We start from the raw sequence: 17,662 nt of genomic DNA, 5'->3' as shown, positions 1-17,662 counted from the left end.
AGAGTGCTGAGTGTGTGCGTGTGTGTGTGTGTGTGTGTGTGTGTGTGTGTGTGTGTGTGTGTGTGTGTGTGTGTGTGTGTGTGTGTGTGTGTGTGTGTGTTGCAGCTCTCAGCAGGCGTCGCTCATCTGTTGGCCACAGATAGCTAAGCTAAGATAACGGCGGGCGCATGCAGCAGCATGTAATGCACGCCGCTACAAACATCGCCATATTTGCGGGATTATGTCGCCTTTTGTGATCAAATGCAGGGTTTTTTCATGGCAAAATATTGTCCTTTAGTCAATAGCATACATGTTGCCCCGTCTCAGCACAAACGTATTCTTTTAATGGCAACATGTCGCCTTAACGCCCCAATAAAAACATTTCCTTAACAATCAGACATAACCCTACCCGTTTTGCGGCATAGAATTGCTTTGTCGTAAGACTTTCTACAAGACGCTGGCATGCATCTGGGGAATGTTGACCATTTGTGATGTTGGTCATGTTAAATATCTCTATTTTCTATTTCATTTTAGAATTTTGGAGTGAAACGAGAGCTTTGCCTGACTTAACATGACTCTGTGACAATATCATCGCTTTTATATTGTAAAGTGGACCTTTTTGTGATGAATTATTTTTTTAAATTTGCACAGCTATTGCACTTTTGTGGTCAACGTTACCATTTTTTTTTTTTTTGGGCAAATAATTGCTTGCAGGAGACTTTCGAAGAGATGATAGAGTGTGCCTGTGTTTGGAATGTTTGTCCATTTTTTTGTGGATATAAGAGCCCTTCTAAACCTCTCTAATTCATCGATTGATTATTGATCGATTAAGAGAAGTGATCGATTAATTGTGTCCACGTACTGTAGAAGAGACAACTGTCAATGCTACCAAGTCACTTTGCTATGCCTTGTCCAACATCCCGTCTGCATGTGTGTGTGCGTGTGTGTGTGGCATAGTTGCCCTCCCTGGGGAGCATGAGTCATTCCTAACCTCTGAACTCTCTGCAGCGAGTCGATCTTGTTTGACTTGGCGCAGATCCCGAAAGAAGAAGAAGTAGAAGAAAGATAAATCCTCAAGATGTGTTTCAACTAACATCTCCGGGTTTTGCGTTGCTGTTTTCCTACGTTTTGTTGTGTTGTTTCGGCGCTCGTCCTCACTTTCGAGTGGAAATAAGAGGGAAGTCCAGGGCAAGACAACAAAAGGAGGAAACGCGGCCTTCGCTGTCGAAGATGACTCAGTCTGCATGTGTGAGAGAGACGGAATCAAGTGGTACGAGCATTGAAACAAGATAGGCTCGGACTTTATTGTTCTCTGAATGGGGAAATGGTGGTTTGACCGCAGAAAAGTGGACAGTCGCAAATAAAAGAAGAAGAAGATGATCAAAGAAGCCAAAATATGTACGCTTCGGAGACCTGAGGTCTGAACTCAGAGGGATGATATTTGGAGGTCTGATAAGTGAGGTATGAGATCGGATATCTGAGGTCTGAAATCTGAGACAGGATGTCTGAAGTCGAACAGCTGTAGTCTCAAGTATGAGGTCGGAAGTCAAAGGTTGGACCCTGAAGTCTGACGTTTGGAGGCTGTGATCTGAGATCTGAAAACTGACTTCTCAAGTGGCAAGTAGAAAATCTTCGGTCCGATGTAGGAAGTTTAACGTTTTGGGGATGAAGTCTCGGGTAGAATATTTGAGGGCTGAGATGGGATATCTGAGATGTGAAGTATAACATCCGTAGTCTGAAGTATGAAGCCTGAAGTGTTGGGTCCGTAGTCTGTGATCTCAGGATTGCAATCTGGAGTGAAGTCCAAAATCTGTGGTCAGATCTCTGAAGTCTGAAGTCTCAGATATTCGGAATGAAGTTCGAAAATCTTTGGGGAGAACTCTGAGCTCTGAAGCCTAAGGAAGAACGCCTTAGCTCTGAAGTATGAAAACTGAGGTCTCAGGCCTGAAGTCTGAGTTGCGGGTTCTGAAGTCTGCAGATGAAATCGGCTGTCTGAGATCGAAGGTCTGAAGTTCGAGGTCTTTGACCTGAAGTTTAGGGTCTCAGATCTGAAGTCATCCGCTTGTGATTCTGGGTGTGGTCCGTTACCATTCAAGCCAGAGTGACCAATGTCAAAATAATTGTCTCTTGTCTTTTATCCACACTTTTAACCCAACAACTGCCGACATCTTCGACGCATTGCTCTTTTTCACTGAGTTGTGAGCAGAGCAACCAAAACCTGACCTGCCCAATAATCCTTTCCAGCCTCCTGAAGCCACCCAGTTTTCCATTGTTTTTAAGTAATAAAATTAGCACTGTGCAGTTAAAAAAAAAAACAAAACACATAATACATCATAAAAGAAAGCATAAAGGACTCAACTTTTTGTGTGACTTTAAGTGGCGTGGCCTTTGAAGTGCTCTCATTTTGTATTCATGTGTTTTGACCGTTTATCTCGTTGAGTAAAGAACTGAAATAATTTTGGTGACTGCGGTCCGTCCCTTTCTGTGATCGCTTGTGTGGAATTCAAAGTAAAAAAAAAAACAATCGGGCAACAGCTCATAACAGGAAAAATTGGTAAGTTTTGGGCACTCGTAAGCCAATGTAGCACGGTATTATCTTTGGGAAGGCCAGTGTTTGCTCTCATTGGCGGCTGAGGCTGCGGTTTGTGCGGTTTTGGGGTCAGCCTTGTGGTCTTTGTCATCAGTGAGCTGACGTGCGTGAATGGATCGGGAAACAGGAAACAGGACTCCTGACAACCACTTTTCCTGCTTTCAGGATGTCGGTCAAGCTGCGATTTGACTCGCCTTCGGATGGAAACCCAGTTCATCGTAGTCGCTCCTTCACGGGGTTCGGCTCTGTGACGGGCCGACGGCGGTGAGTGTTAGCATCATTTGTACCGGGCTAACAAAAAAAATAAAATAAAAGTACAAACACTTGGTTACTGTATTTATATTGAATTTTACTTGAATATTTATTTTTTTCCGACAGCTTTTTTACTGACTGGCTCCCTAACATTTGAAAATAAATATCTCTACTTTCTGCACCTTATTTGTTAATTTTTTTTTCAACCTCTTTGGATGATAACACGACATTAAAAAAAAAAAAAAAACTAACAGAGACAGAGAATGTCAGCTATGGTTGAAATCTTGGTCTTGATTAAGATCTTAGAGTCTTATCAGGTGGAGAAAAAAAAACAAGGATTGCAGCAATATGGAGGAACGAGAATGAAGGACCATTGACAACGATGGCTACAGATTCAGAGAAGGAGGATACAGTATTCCCCATGCGTGGCCTCAACTTGTTTGTTGCTGTTGGCTCCGGGAACAATTTCGGGCAAATGTGCTGTCTTGTGTCAGCTTAAAACCGCAACGTCCTGCCGTACAAAAAAATTCTATGTCTATACAGACAAATGACATACAAGTAATGAATGAGATAATTAAGCGTTTTTGTGGGTCACAAAGTTCGCAAAGCTATGGGAACTAGCCAATGCTAGTTAGCGCGTGGTGGAAATGCGTAATAAAATTCAGAGTGGAAAAAAAGGTCACTTTTTAACTTTGTAATTTTCAGGAGTCTGTATTTATTTCTTTTTTTTTAACCTTACTAGAATTGAATAAGTACTTCTACTTTGACCAACGTCTTTTTTACACAAGTATCTGCAGTTTTCCTTCAGCACAGTGGCACAGTGTATCTTTACTTTACCCTTGCCTGGTCTTTTCAGGCCTTCCTCGGCTCGTAACTCGTTGCGCTCCAACGCTGTGTCTGAAAGAAAAACTCCACGAGCTCCGCTGTCTTCCAGAAGAGGATTCGGATCTGTCTTGTCCCTGCAGCCAGAGGATGTGGACCGCGTTTTCCAGGCGCTACGCAAAGGCCTCAGGTGGGTCACTCCTGGTCACGTCCCATTTTCTGGACACGTGGCAGAAATCTGATGTCTATGCTCTGTTTTCTAAAGCCTGAGGTCTCAAGTTTGTGGTCTGAGGTCTGTTTTCGAATGTCAGTCGATCGTGAGGTCTGGGATCTGAAGATTGGTATTTGAGGTCTGAAATGGAACTTCTGAGTTTTGAAGCGTGAGATCAGAGGTCCGTAAACAGATTTGGGATGTTAAATGTGAACATGTAAGTTTTAAGCGCTGAAACGTTTATGTTCGAAGCTCTGTTGTCTAAAGTGTGAGGTCTGAAGTGTTGGATAACAACAGAGGTCTGGAGTCTGTAATACCTCAAATCTGAGGAGGTCTGTCATCCAAGTTTTGATGCCTGTGTTTTAATGTCTGAGATCTGGAGTGTGAAATCCAGTTTTGGAATCTGTGGTCTGGAGTCTAATCTCTGATGTTTGAAGTCCAAGATCAGGGGTGTGAAAACTGATTCAGGGTCTTAAATGTGAGTTCTGAGGATTGATGTCTGGTCTGTGGTCTGACATCTCAAATCTCTGGCGTGAGTCTGAAGTCTGAGGTCTGTTGCCTAAAGTCAGAGATCTGGAAACAGATCTAAGGATTGATGGTGCAGGACTCAAATGTAGTATCTGAGATTGAATGTCTGAAATCTGAGGTCTAAAAACTGAGGTTGGAGATCTAAAAAGTGATGTGTGTGTGTGTGTGTGTGTGTGTGTGTGTGTGTGTGTGTGTGTGTGTGTGTGTGTGTGTGTGTGTGTGTGCAGGGATCATGTGCAGCGCCACCAGACTGAGATGGACTTTCTGTCTTCACAGCAGCGAGAAACCAAAAGGAACTCCAGACTGGTGAGCTGCAAACAAACTTTTGGATAGAATCAGTGTACATGATTGAGCAGAGGCATTCAGGTAAAGAGACGTAAGGCACTTAGGACACTTGATGACTAAATGTAATTTAATGCTTGGCCTTTTCCGTCCTTGCAGGGCTTTCAGTACGACCTTGACAAGGTGAGCAACTCTGAGCCTCATGCCTCTCAGAATAAACCAAAAATCACTTTTCATTCTTCTTCGGTCCTATAGGAGATTCGTGTTCAGGAGAGGCTTATCCGAAAGCTGGAATTCCAAATCAGCAAGGTAAACGCTAGAGTTGGGAAGACGAAAATGAAATGACCTGGATGAGTGAGGCGGAAAGAATGCGTATAAATAAAAGTTTGGGATCATTTCTCACTGAATAAAATAAGCTAAAGTGCGGTGTAATCAGCCCCAAAACCGCTCTTCTACCATCGACTACACCTGCTACCTCGTGAGATGATTGCAACTGACCAATCATAACCGCAGGTGGACGAGCTCTACGAGAACTACTGCGTCCAGTGGCGTCTCTGCCAGGGAGCCGTCAACATGAAGAGAGCCTTCTCCCTGGCGCCCTCCACCAGGGAGTCCAGAGAGAGCCTCCTGGAACTCGGACGCAACCACAGGCACAGCGTCCAGGTTGTTACCACTCGCAAGCTGCTCTTTCGTTCCAATCTCTCCTCTCTTAAACTTAAAAGACAACTCTTTTTAAAAGTCTCCCAGCACGCAATTGTATGTTTTTGATCAGAAGGTTTAGCACAAAGATGATACAGTAGCTTTTCGTCCGTCAGAACACCTTGTGCTTTGTGCGATCACTCTTCTTCTTTGGAAGGATATTCGACCAGAAAGACAATTCCTGGTGTTTATTAGGCAGCAGCGCTGTCGTCGTCGCTCCAAGTCCCAGGCCAACGCGACTTGTGTTCTCTCTGCAGGACATGTCAGCCATGGAGGGAGAGCTCGAGGTCCTCCTGGGAGAACTTCACGTCAAGATGAAAGGTAGAAATGGAAGAGGCGGATTGGAGCGTTTGACCACAGATGCTAGTTTGGATACTTTTAACGCCTTTTCCACTCGTAGGTCTCATTGGCTTCGCCCGGCTATGTCCCGGAGACCAGTATGAGGTGAGCATCTCCAGCCAACCGCATATTGTAACCTACCAACCGAGTTCAATACTTCTCCAGCTTCTTACCGAAATTACTTCTCACTTCCTTATCGACTGTGCCGACTTCCCAACTTTCTTACCTTCCTTCTTGCCCACCTACTCATTTACCGCCGACCTGCCTACTTCAAGTGCTTCTTCCCTTGTGTCTTACCTATCTACATACTGTACCCGCTTCCAAACCTCTCGTGCCTTGTTGGTTCAGGTTGTGCTACAGCTGGGCCATCAGCGCTGGAGGATTCGCGGCCGTATCGAAAGCGACGATGTCCAGTCCTGGGATGAGGAGGAGATGCTCTTCCTACCGCACATCAAGCACAACTTTGAGATCAAGGTGAGGCCCGTTTGGTGGAGGGTGTGTACTACATAAAACCAAGCTTATTGTTTTTTGGGTTTTTTTTTTTTTGCTAGACAGTCAACTTTTACTGGAGTTACAACAAACAGTGTGAAGCCTTTGAACAATTGTTGCCGAAAACATTGTCGTACACATGGTCGGAATGTTTACCCGGTGTTAGGATTAGAAAGGGGTTCTTGGAAACATTTCTGGCCCCCAAATTTTAGAAGGCCAGTTTTGGATGCTGAAGTCAGGTCCCCCTGCCCCCGACTCAGGTTTCAGAGGCCAAGGGTCTGGGCTGGCAGCTGGTGGGCACGGTGACCTGTGCCAGCGCGCACTTCTTTGTGGCTACTCCCCAACTCATGCTGGTGGACATTACCCAACTAGGGACCATCAAGCTACAGCTGGAGGTTACGTGGAAGTAAGCAAGACACACACACCACCACCACCACCAAAGCAACAAAACGACAAATCACATTTCATGATTTTGTGTGCGTAGTCCGTTGGACAGTGGTGACAAGGTTGGACTTTTGTCGAGCAGCCGGCCGTCAGGGTGGAGCAGGAAGACTTCAGTGCAAAGTTGGACTGCACCCAGCACACCTTCCTTCTCAGAGAAGTACTTCCTGGTGAGTGTGTGGCACACTGACCTGATAGCTAGCTAGTTGGCTAGCTAGGGATGTTGGGACATTGGTTACGTCAGCAGCTAGCTAGAAGGATTAACAAATTGGCCGTCACGAAGGTGGGTAGCTCGGAAGATAAGAAGGTAGGGATTAGGTAGGTAGGTTGGTACATTTTACGTAGCTAGGCAGAAAGCTTGTTTGGTAGGTAGTTAGGTAGGCAGACTGTGGAGAGCAAAGCAGAGAGCGAGATTGAGAAGTCGCTCGCGAGGGAGCTAAGGAGCTAGGTTGCTAATGAGGATGTGAATATAAAAATATCTTGTAGACATACCAAAATTTTGATTGTCGTCTTGTAGTCGATGGTTCAGGAGTTGCAGGACGGAGGAGGAGGAGCTTCAGTCCCACTCCGGATGAGGAAAAGTGGGCGGGCCAGGGGTGTGTCTTTAATGAGCTATCTGTCACACTCGTCCATCACATCCAGCCTCTCACAGGCCAAGACACCACCCAGGTACACGAAAATCACACCGCACCAAACCATACGTCCAAGCGTCGATGCCTCCATCCTTCCATCCACCCGTCTTTATTCTGTCATTCATCTATACTTCAATGTTATGAATCCAATCATCCTTGAAACCGCCAATCCTCGTCTCCTTCCAGCCATTCATCCATGCTTTCATCCATCTGTTTTTCCATTGTATTATTCAACGATCCTTTCACCTTGCCAATCTTCAAACATCCGTCATCCCTCCATCGATTTCTTCTGTCAATTTACCATTTGATCCATCCAACCATTGATCCTTCCTTCTGTTCATCCATCATTTCATCGATCCTTCCATTCATCCAGCCTCTGCAGCAGCGTGGCAGGAAGTCACACTCAACTTTCCATGGGCGAGGACGGAGAGGAAAGAGTGACCAGCGGGAGGAGGAGTCAGATGGGTCGGGAAGAGGAGGAAGAGGAGAAGGGGGAGGCCTGGGGAGGAATGTTTGCTTCTCCTTCTTCTCTCGTGGATCTTCACAGGTGACAACGTCAACGTTTGACGCCTCATCGTTTGATTGGTTTCAAATAGGCATTGAAATTTGAATACGATAAAGTACATCGACTGTACCCTCAATAGAAATATTTGATTTGAAAATAAGAGGAAGAGGCGGAACAGCGGTCGACCGCTTAGCAAGTCGGCCTTACAGTGCAGAGGTGCGGGGTTCCATTCCCGCTGCGGCCTTCCTGTGTAGAGTTTGCCTGTTCTCCCCATGCCTGCGTGGGTTTTCTCCGGGTGCTCCGGTTTCCTCCCACGTTCCATAAACATGCATGGAACACTCCAAATTGTCCCCAAGTGTGATTGTGAGCAGGGATGTTTGTTTGTCTGTGCGTGCCCTGCGATTGGCTGGCAACCGGTTCAGGGTGTCCCCCGCCTACTGCCCGAAGTCGGCTGGGATAGGCTCCAGCACGCCCGCGACCTTTGTGAGGATTAGCAAATTGGATGGTTGGATGGATGGATAAGAGGAAGAGGTGAAAGCGCCCTCTGCTGGCTATAGAATGTACGATCACTGCTACGGTAGGCCAGCTTCAAAGTGGAAGGCTTGATAAAGAACAAATAATGTCGCTTTGATATGAGTGACAAGACCTGATGTTAGTTGAAAACTTTAGGTAGTCAAACAAGGCAAGGAGTGAATGTGAAGACTTCACCTTGGAAGTAATAATAATAATGACAAGAATCGTTTGTCAATATTAGGTCCAGCACCCCTGACATCCTCAAAGACAAGCAAGACAACCCAACAGGAGGTTCCACGGAGGGCGAGGATGGTCCACCAAATGGCGTCAGCCAGGAGCGCAAAGTTTGTCAAGCTCCTCTTTGCTTGATTATCATCTCGTTTGCTTTTGGCCATAATTCCAAGCGGTCCCCACGTCTCTTCAGAATATTCCTTGTCAAGCAATGGAAACAAGACTTTTGACTTCCACGCTCCTTCAATGGCAGGACGTACCGGACCCCGCCCTGGAATCCCCCGCCGCCTTGCTCCCCTCTACAGCTGCCAAGGTGGAGGGGCCCAGGCACGGGGGGGAGGAGCCCGGCGCTGGAGAGAGGCGGGCGCAAGCGCTGCGCCTGGGGGGGCTGCTGGCCGGGCTCGAGAGAAACTTGCGGACGCCGCAGAACTGTGAGAGCCCACTGAGGGTCCTGAAGCAGCAGATAGAACACCTCAACACCATCCTGAGGGTGAGTGAGATGCATGCGGTGGACAGGAAGCGCGGCACCTCAAACCATTGAAACTTGCTCAGATCAAAAAATTGTCACTGATTGACGCCACTGGATGGCAACAAAGGACTGCTTCCGCCTAAATGCAGCTCTTCACTTGACATCATCATCATCATCATCGCACAAAAGCAACAAAGAAGTCAACCACTGTGCATGTGTTGTTTTGAACTCCCTCAGAACGACCTGTCCCTGATGAGACCATCGACATCGGATGACACCTTGGCCGTGGAGGAGGTTCTCTGCAGCTTTGACTTCCTGTCACATGATGATGACACTTCCTGTTTCGGCGGGTGAGTGTGTATAAATATCTATCTATCTATCTATCTATCTCTCTATCTATATACTGTATATGTCTTGTCCGAGGAGCGCCGAGGACCAACGGGTTTGCGAGGATCAGCCGCCAGTCTCCCCGCTGACTTGTGGCCACTGGGGTCTAGACCAGGCTCTGGAGACACACCTGGACACATGCTGCATCCTACTGGAGGTACGAAGGCTTTCTTGCACAGCTTCTCTGGCTTTTCGTCTGATGTTCTTGTGGTACTCCTCAGACGCTGCAGAGGATCAACTTCAGTTTGACCCGTGAAGATCTGCTTGAGGATATTTCTCAACAAGCGGACGTCCTGAACAGAATCGGCTGCTTACTGCTGGAGGACAAGGACAACATCTCCACTGAAGACTGTGAGTGCAACTCACTAACTAACCTGCACGCCTGACTGACAAACTGATGGCTTTTGATTGCTTGCTTGCAGAGCTTCCTTGCTTGGTTATTGACTGGTTGGTTGGTTGGTTGGATTTGATTTGTCCGGTCGGTCATTGAGAGGTGACAGTTTGTCCCCCTGTTGTGTTGCAGTGCTTCCAGAGAATCAGAGGAGCAGGGAGGTTTTGCAATTCTGGGCCGACTGCGTGCGAGACGTCGCTTGCTCTTCTCCATTCTGCTGCCACTCGGACAACTTTGTCAACGCACTCAGGAAACATTACTCGCACAAAATTAAAGCCAAAGTCAAAGCCAAGCAGCCTGGGCTCCCCGAAAGAGGTAAGAACAAAAGCTTACGTGTGAAGTGAAGTCAATGCGAGTCTTGGATGCGTGTACGAGACTGTGTTCTGACGTGCAGAAACATTTGATGTGCAGAAGCCAACGTGTTCATCAGTACGTGTGTCTTAGATGCACATAAATGAGAAATATCTTTCTGTGATGCATGTAAGAAACGTAGGTTTTTGACGTATATATCTTAACATTCAAAATATGAAGACATTTTAAAAAACAATACCAAAAAAAGTGTGTTTTTGATGTCTGTTCAGTGTTCCGCACACTGCTGCAGCAGGTGCAGGCGGCCTGCAGGGCGGCGCTATGGCCTCCTCAGCCTCCGTGCTCTGCAGACAGAGTGAGCCTGTTCCAGCTGTCGATTTACCTGAGACGATGCAATATCCTGACGCTGGGCGAACACGTCGCCCGCCTATCCAAGGAAGGTGCGTCAGGCCCGGCCGGCTCTCACCCGCGCCGCCCTCCCCCGTAAACTCACACGGTCTTATGCCGTCGTAGAGTACTTCCTGTCGGCCGTGAAGGGTCCCAAGCGTCGGGGCGCGCTGACCAGGATGACGTCGCGGGGCGTGGCCCGCCTTCTTCCACTGGGTTGCACGCTGCAGGCGATGGCGGCGCTCCTGACCGATGCCGACCGCAAAGTGTGCCAGGCTGCCGCCCGCTGCCTGAAACGGGCTTCTGTCTGCACCGCCTTCCGAGGCAGGGTACGGTACACCTCCTGTGCTAGCATGTGGCTAGGTTAACACTCAAAGTGGGTGTGTGTGTGTGTGTGCAGGCACTTGTTTACTACACGGAGAGTTTGAGGAGCACCGACGTCGTCATTCAGCGGAACTCTTGTTTGGCGCTCAAATGCTTGGCGGTGAGCGAAGGGCGTCGCATCATTACGTCGGACTTTGATTGCTTCTGTCTGCCTCTTGCTCCCACACACTCATTCGCGTGTTGTGTGTGCACGCGTGTCGTTGGGCTGATGTATTTGTGTGCGTGTATTTCCAGGCCACAGAGAGTGTGGAGCACATGGTTGAACTTCGCAGGTGTCCCGATGAAGGCGTTCGAAATGCCGCCAAGGAAGCGGTCCTCTCTTTTGGTAGTTTCTGCCTGATTGGCTGATGGCTTTCATTCCCAGCATGTTCATTTCTTTCATTTTTCTTGATTTTTGGTCAGGTAAAAAAGGCCATGCGGCCTTCCAGAGGATGGAGCAGCTTGACTTGGAGATGCAGGAGGACTTTTTTCAGAATTTGGAGACTGAGATCACGTTCCTATAAGGGCAACTGATGTTTTCTTTCATGTTCATGGCCAACGCACGGTGTTAACTTTTGATACATATTTAAATAATAAAATCAGCTAAACGCAGCACAACTGTCAAAGTACATTAACACGTTTTTTTTTTAAATATTCACATTATTTTTAAAATCCATTCTTGTACATTTCAAAAAATAAAACAAGTTTAAAGTGTTCAGATTTTGAAGTTTTAAAATGTTTGACCAAAAAAAATTTTTTTTTGTACGGGGAAGCTAAAAATGAAACCTAAATTGGCACAATATTAAAAGGAATATGGACAATCAACAATTGAAAATTTTAAAAATCCAAAAACAGAAGACGAATACATTTAAAATGACAGTAATTTAAAAAAAAAGTGTTTTAAGAGATTAAAAGATACGTTTATTTTCAAAGGTGTTACATTATATCCAGTCATTCTATTCAATTAAGGGCTTCATTTTGGAAAACTGACTTCTCAAAGCTGTTTCTAAATTTCGTTTTGGCACCGTCGGTGAAAAATATGAAACAGTAACGTTTTTTTTTTTTTGTTCAAGTACACAATACTCTACGAGGGGAAAAAAATATTTTATTCCACTTAAAAACCAAAAACAACTTTGTGACGCAACACAAGAATTCAATTTTTTTTAAAAAGTTGCCATCCAACTTAAATGTGTGAGTTTGTGGATACGTGTGTGTGTGTTGTGTCTTTTGCATGTGCTGAAAATACTGAATCATATCAAAGACCATGGATTCATGTGTGCGGTTGCGTGTGTGAAGTCAGAGGAAAAGGAGTGGTCGGCAACGTTGATTGTCCGGTGTGTCAGATTCTGAGTAAACACACACACACACACACGCGGCAAGAACAAACAAAATGTCCGCCACTTTTTCCGTTTTTCAAGTCTTTCATCAAGTCTTTCCAACAAAGTTGGTTATTGTATCCAGCATGGCGGCGGCGGGCCTCTAGGTGCCCACGATGGCCGGGTCGTGGGCTGCGTGTGGCAGGGCCGCGTCCTGGAACGGAGATGTCAAATCAAATCAACCGTTTGAAGTCGCCGTTGGCATCCATTTGACACACCACCGCCCAAAGTCATTTCCACTCATGTACTTCAAAAGACCACAATACTCATGGTTTGACATGTATTTTTTTCATCCTCTGTTAATTTGCTTAAAAAATGTTTGTGCTCAGGCCAAAGCAATAAAAGTAGTGCTTTGCTGCCATCTTTAACCATTTTGGCGCGAAGGAACTGCGTTGACATGAGTTGAGAAGCTTTATCTAGATAAAAGGGATGGTTTGCCACCATCTCGTGGTCGCTTGGGGTTTTAAAAAAAGTGAATTTTAAGGACCTTCATTTGGACCGAAGTCGATCATTTCCACCATCAAGAGACATTTTGGTGCAAATTGATGTTCAAGTGAGTTGAGGTGCTTCATTCACACAAAAGCAGTTTTTTGCTTCCATCTGGTGGCGTCTTGGTGCCAAAGGAACTAGCCTTAAGTGAGTTGGAGAGCTTCATTTAGGCAAAGGTCGTGCTTAGCCGCCATCTTGTGGCATCTTGAAGCCAAGGAACCCTGTTGAGGTGAATTGAGGAGCTTCCTTTAAACAAAAGTAGAGCTTTTTGCTGCTACTTTCACGGTGCTCCATGGAAACAGAGTTGAGGAACACCGAACTTAAATATCGGAAAGCCAACAAATAAATCGGGAGTAAAATGACGATTGGGTTAGAACGTTTGGCTTGTCAACGTTAAATATGGGGACCGCTCTTGTGCCATGCGTCTACCTGGCAGTGATAGAGGAAGCAGTTTCCCCAGCAGCTGTAGCAGATGAGGAAGAGGGCGGCGAGGAAGACCAAGGCACAGATGGTGCACGGCTTCCTCTCCAGCAGGAAGCTGAGCAGGTAGAAGCCCATGAACATGGAGTGGTTGAACCACAGCGCCGGGTTGAGCGGCTTGGGGATCAGCAGCACCGGCAGCAGCCACTGCAGACAATACATGCTTGATGCCGTACTCGGTGGAGGCGGGAGAGCAGCGGTGGGCGGGGCGGGGCGGGCGGGCGCTGCGCCGTTCTCAGCGGAGGCTCGCCAGGAAGCGCAACACGACGACAAACGTGGCCGAGGTCAGCTCATCCCTGCACGAGCAAAACATCATTCAAAAGGCATTTCGCTCGCCTGACAAAGACACGCCGGCACGCCGAGCGAGCGGCGTCGCCCGCTCGGCGTGCCGGCGTGGTTGCAGCGAATCAACTTCCTGCTTGGCTCAAAGCTTCCACAAACAGGAAATCCAAATCAACGGCACAGTAAAAATAAATACGATAGAAGCGCAACAATTAGGAGACCTAATAAAAAGTCAAATCAAAAATCAAATCAATTAAAACGACAACACATCGATTATCAAATGAATGCATCATTATTTCTGATTACCCTCCCGCCCGTTCAGGCGGGCATCCGGGACTACAGCGGCCCCCGGACGTGTCCGCCCCGCCGCGGTCCATCCCAGCGTAGCGACTACAGCAAACTTTTGGTGGTCCTTGAAAATGGAGAAACCGGCGGACGTTTGGTTTGTTCTTGCCGCCTGTGTGTCTTGAAAAGCTGAGTCATTCTCGACATGCGCACGGGTGATCGTTTCACGAAACAAGAAAAGTTGAAGTGATAAAGCCACAGATTTGTTGTTGCTGTTATCGTTTCTTCGGACTTACTGACTTGTGTTTAGACCACATCAGAATTTTGTCAAGTTGTCAGAATGAATGTTTAAAAGACTGCAAGTGAAAGTGTTCGGGACGTCTTTGATGTCAATGTTTGCTTCATTTGTCTTTAGCACCAAAGGATTTGCCTTCAATGTGACATAGCAATAAAGACATTACATGTGTTTGTGATACGAATAAGCGCATATTAGATGATGTAAGATTTCGAGACCGCGTTCTTTGAACTACAAAACATAACCACACAGATGACGTGAGATGTCTGGACAAAAGTGTTGCTTCGGCTTCTTGAAATGTACCTAACCAAGTGACCAACACGCCCTCCTGCTTGGCTCAAAAGCTTCCACGAACGACGCCAATTGTCCGGATATACGACGCAATAATACGAACGAAAACAGCGGCGGCAATAAGAACCACAAGAACGATCATTTGAAGAATACCCAAAAGAAAAAGTTGGGACTTTCCAGTTGCCGACGCTGGGCACCATCAACGCGTCAACTTTGAAAGGGGCAAACACTTGTAAGAGGAAGTTATGCAACGCTTGAACACTTCGGCGAGGCGCAAACGCGGCCAAAATTGTAAACATTGCCGAGCTTTTCACGCGTTTTGGAAAACGCCGCGCGACGCCACTGAGCTCGCGTCGTCCACGTTCGAGTTGCAAACGGAGCGTGCTAGCGGCGTTAGCGGCGTCTGCGTTCCTACCGTGTTGTCGCTCCTAACGCAGTTGACGTCATTTAAAAACACGACATCCGCGCGAATCGATATGCCGAGTCGCAATTTGGTGTACGAGCAAGGTCACGTCGCGGAGGCCGGTAACGCTCCCTCCCGGTCTGCTTAGCTTTCAATTCGGCGGCACTGGCCCCGCACAAATAAGGCAAAACGACCCAAATGTGGATGAACGATCGCTTTCGTAGCACTCGAGGAGACCGACGAGCGGACAAACCTGACGGCTTTTGGCATCATTCTGGCCCTGAAGAGTCCACGAAAAGAGTTTGTTCCGTTTCGCTGAGCTACTGCGTACGTGTTTGCTATCCGCTTAGCAACTCGGCTAAGCAGCTACGAGGACCCCGGCAGCCAGCTGGCAGAGGTGTCCGAGGATGTGCCTGAACCGTCACCAGGACCGTTGCGTTTCTCTTCTTCGTTCTCTTTTTTTGGCAGACTTGGCACGTCTAGTGCATTGCTGCCCTCCACTGGTCAGATGACCTGAATCCGCAGCAAACCAATCTTATACTGTATACTGCAACGTTGATTGTATGACATCGAAGCCCGAAACTTCTCGTACTGCCATCCAAAAAAATTGCAGAAGCTGGATGCTTACTCACTTAGCGCTCAATGGAAAGTGTGGACGGAAAAGGTCCACGAGTGACAAGGACGAGTCTTGAGAGCGTTGGAAGAAACACGAGGGAGCTTGACGAGGAGTGGACTGAGGCTGGTGTCATTGCTTCAAGAAGGAGCACGCGCAGACGCCCGCGTGTCGTCGTGGGCTGCAGCTGCGCAATTGCATGCGTGAGAATTACGTACGTCATCACGAGCCGGGCGTTGGAGGAAAAGGACAGCTCTGTCACTCAGCGTCATCATCCTAACAGCTGATGTGCCGAGTTTTTAGTCTTATTTGCCGAGTTAATTTTCTCATTTGTTGTCCATTGACAGAAGTGTTTTTCCTTTAACATCAAGATACGCGCACATGACTTCACATTGTAAGAGAAAGTCAATGGTTTCCAATGTTTAGAGTCGCAAAACTTTATTTGACACGTTACAGATGAACAAAGGAGTGAGTCATGATGCAATTCAGTTCATACAAACGCAATCCATCACTTTGAATGAGTGACAGTGCACAAACAAGGGCAACAACTTGTTGACGGGAATGCGACCTGACTTGCGCTAGCATCAGCATTGTTAACAAATGCAAAACATTGCCAAGCAGGCGGCCATAGGGAATAGATAGTTATTTCTACACTGGATACATTTGTTGATTACTGTGATGCTCTCGCTACAACAATGAAGCGCGATTCTTTTTCTGATGATAAGTATGAAAATAGGCCCGCTAGCAGCGCAAAACACAGCTTGTATCTTCTGCTTTGGAGTTTAGATTGCCAAGCATAGCAACGTAGAACTTGCATTGGCTCCCGGCGCACTTGAGATGCCATGTAAAGATTTTGTTTCTTGCTGACTTCGTGGTGCCATATCTTCCATCCCGAAAGCCACATTCGCAACACGTGGGTCATTTAGCGACCAAGTCTGCAGGTTCCCGAGCATGCTCTTTTTGGGCTCCGGCATGCTGGAATGTCCTACCCGTGGAAATGAGAGCAGCGATGAGCTACTTCAGTCGAAATGTTTCGCCGTGGTGAAAAGATAGCATGGCTCTCAAGCCCTGGCGGTGATGTGGGTGGCTGACTCCACTTTGGCGACCTCCCTCAAGGCACAGACACTCCATCCTCGTTGTCATCCTCTTCCATCAAAGGTGTGTGTCCTCTTCTTCTTCTTCCTCCTCCTCCGCTACTGCTTGATTGACAAACACCTAGAGGACCAATGAAACGGTGCTTGTTGTCGGGCAGAATAGACAGGTTAGGAACCTCCTCTTGGGACTAGAAATATTTTTGGGGATTAAAACATTTGCCCTGGACTAGAACCTACAAGCTTCTCTTGGGGCGAGTACCTTTTTGTGGACTCTTAACATTTTCTGGAGATGACTACCTTCTGCCTGGACTACAACCTTCTGATTCTGCACTAGGATGACAAAGCTCTCTTGAGAAAACCAACTTCTCTTGGGTCTAGAATCAGGGGTCGGCAATCTTTCAGAGCCATTTCGACCCGGTTTCCGCGGAAAAGATAACACTGGGAGCCGCAAACACTTTTTGACATTCCGAAGCGACAACAGAGCTGCAAAGTAAGGCTGAAAGAGCCACATGCGGCTCCGGAGCCGCCGGTTGCTGACCCCTGACTACAACCTTTTCTTAGGACTATATCATCACTGGTCAGATGACCTGAATCCGCAGCAAACCAATCTTATACCGTATACTGCAACGTTGATTGGATGACATCGAAGCCCGAAACTTCTCGTTCTTCACCACTATTTTATTTCCATCCAAAAAAATTGCAGAAGCTGAATGCTTGCTCACTTAGCGCTCAATGGAAAGTGTGGACGGAAAAGGTCCACGGGTGACAAGGACGAGTCTTGAGAGCGTTGGAAGAAACACGAGGGAGCTTGACGAGGAGTGGACTGAGGCTGGTGTCATTGCTTCAAGAAGGAGCACGCGCAGACGCCCGCGTGTCGTCGTGGGCTGCAGCTGCGCAATTGCATGCGTGAGAATTACGTACGTCATCACGAGCCGGGCGTTGGAGGAAAAGGACAGCTCTGTCACTCAGTGTCATCATCCGAACGGCTGATGTGCCGAGTTTTCAGTCTTATTTGCCGAGTTAATTGTCTAATTAATTTGTTGTCCATTGACAGAAGTGTTTTTCCTTTAACATCAAGATACGCGCACATGACTTCACATTGTAAGAGAAAGTCAATGGTTCCCAATGTTTAGAGTCGCAAAACTTTATTTGACACGTTACCGACTAACAAAGGAGTGAGTCATGATGCAATTCAGTTCATACAAACGCAATCCATCACTTTGAATGAGTGACAG

At 47.0% G+C, this 17,662-nt stretch overlaps 2 protein-coding genes and 1 long non-coding RNA gene across 4 annotated transcripts in view; 1 reads left to right on the top strand and 2 right to left on the bottom strand.

The window, feature by feature from the left end:
- ripor3 (RIPOR family member 3) overlaps positions 1 to 11,432 on the top strand; it is a 13,498-nt gene extending 2,066 nt beyond the window's left edge. The window contains 24 exon segments of the mRNA XM_019860555.1: positions 2,735 to 2,833; positions 3,678 to 3,833; positions 4,610 to 4,688; positions 4,824 to 4,847; positions 4,920 to 4,973; positions 5,178 to 5,327; positions 5,621 to 5,684; positions 5,764 to 5,807; positions 6,051 to 6,176; positions 6,452 to 6,597; positions 6,676 to 6,802; positions 7,150 to 7,301; positions 7,638 to 7,811; positions 8,524 to 8,626; positions 8,767 to 9,003; positions 9,220 to 9,405; positions 9,407 to 9,526; positions 9,591 to 9,720; positions 9,893 to 10,075; positions 10,342 to 10,509; positions 10,583 to 10,785; positions 10,857 to 10,940; positions 11,075 to 11,165; positions 11,243 to 11,432. Of these exon segments, the coding sequence (XP_019716114.1) occupies positions 2,736 to 2,833; positions 3,678 to 3,833; positions 4,610 to 4,688; positions 4,824 to 4,847; positions 4,920 to 4,973; positions 5,178 to 5,327; positions 5,621 to 5,684; positions 5,764 to 5,807; positions 6,051 to 6,176; positions 6,452 to 6,597; positions 6,676 to 6,802; positions 7,150 to 7,301; positions 7,638 to 7,811; positions 8,524 to 8,626; positions 8,767 to 9,003; positions 9,220 to 9,405; positions 9,407 to 9,526; positions 9,591 to 9,720; positions 9,893 to 10,075; positions 10,342 to 10,509; positions 10,583 to 10,785; positions 10,857 to 10,940; positions 11,075 to 11,165; positions 11,243 to 11,343 (3,000 nt within the window). The 5' untranslated portion in view covers position 2,735 and the 3' untranslated portion in view covers positions 11,344 to 11,432.
- A 610-nt stretch (positions 11,433 to 12,042) lies between these two features.
- On the bottom strand, positions 12,043 to 15,129 carry blcap (bladder cancer associated protein). Of its 2 annotated transcripts, none has more exons than XM_019860556.1 (3): positions 14,974 to 15,129; positions 13,114 to 13,460; positions 12,043 to 12,349 (listed from the first exon to the last, which is right to left on the bottom strand). In XM_019860556.1, the coding sequence occupies exons 2-3, from the start codon at positions 13,324 to 13,326 to the stop codon at positions 12,299 to 12,301; spliced, it is 264 nt and encodes an 87-aa protein (XP_019716115.1). In that variant the 5' UTR covers positions 13,327 to 13,460; positions 14,974 to 15,129; the 3' UTR covers positions 12,043 to 12,298. The 2 variants fall into 2 exon arrangements, with proteins under 2 accessions (XP_019716115.1, XP_019716116.1); XM_019860557.1 differs by lacking the exon at positions 14,974 to 15,129 and adding an exon at positions 14,733 to 14,967.
- A 616-nt stretch (positions 15,130 to 15,745) lies between these two features.
- Positions 15,746 to 17,662, bottom strand: part of LOC109510316 (uncharacterized) — a 2,696-nt gene continuing 779 nt past the window's right edge. The window contains exon 2 of the long non-coding RNA XR_002167104.1: positions 15,746 to 15,901. This is a non-coding gene — a long non-coding RNA (uncharacterized LOC109510316). The remainder of the gene's footprint in view (positions 15,902 to 17,662) is intronic.

Source organism: Hippocampus comes, unplaced genomic scaffold (assembly GCF_001891065.2).
Source record: "Hippocampus comes isolate QL1 unplaced genomic scaffold, H_comes_QL1_v1.1 scaffold106, whole genome shotgun sequence".
NCBI classification, from domain to species: Eukaryota; Metazoa; Chordata; class Actinopteri; order Syngnathiformes; family Syngnathidae; genus Hippocampus; species Hippocampus comes.
The sequence above is the reverse complement of the archived record's forward strand: the minus strand, read 5'-3'. Positions and strand labels throughout refer to the sequence as shown.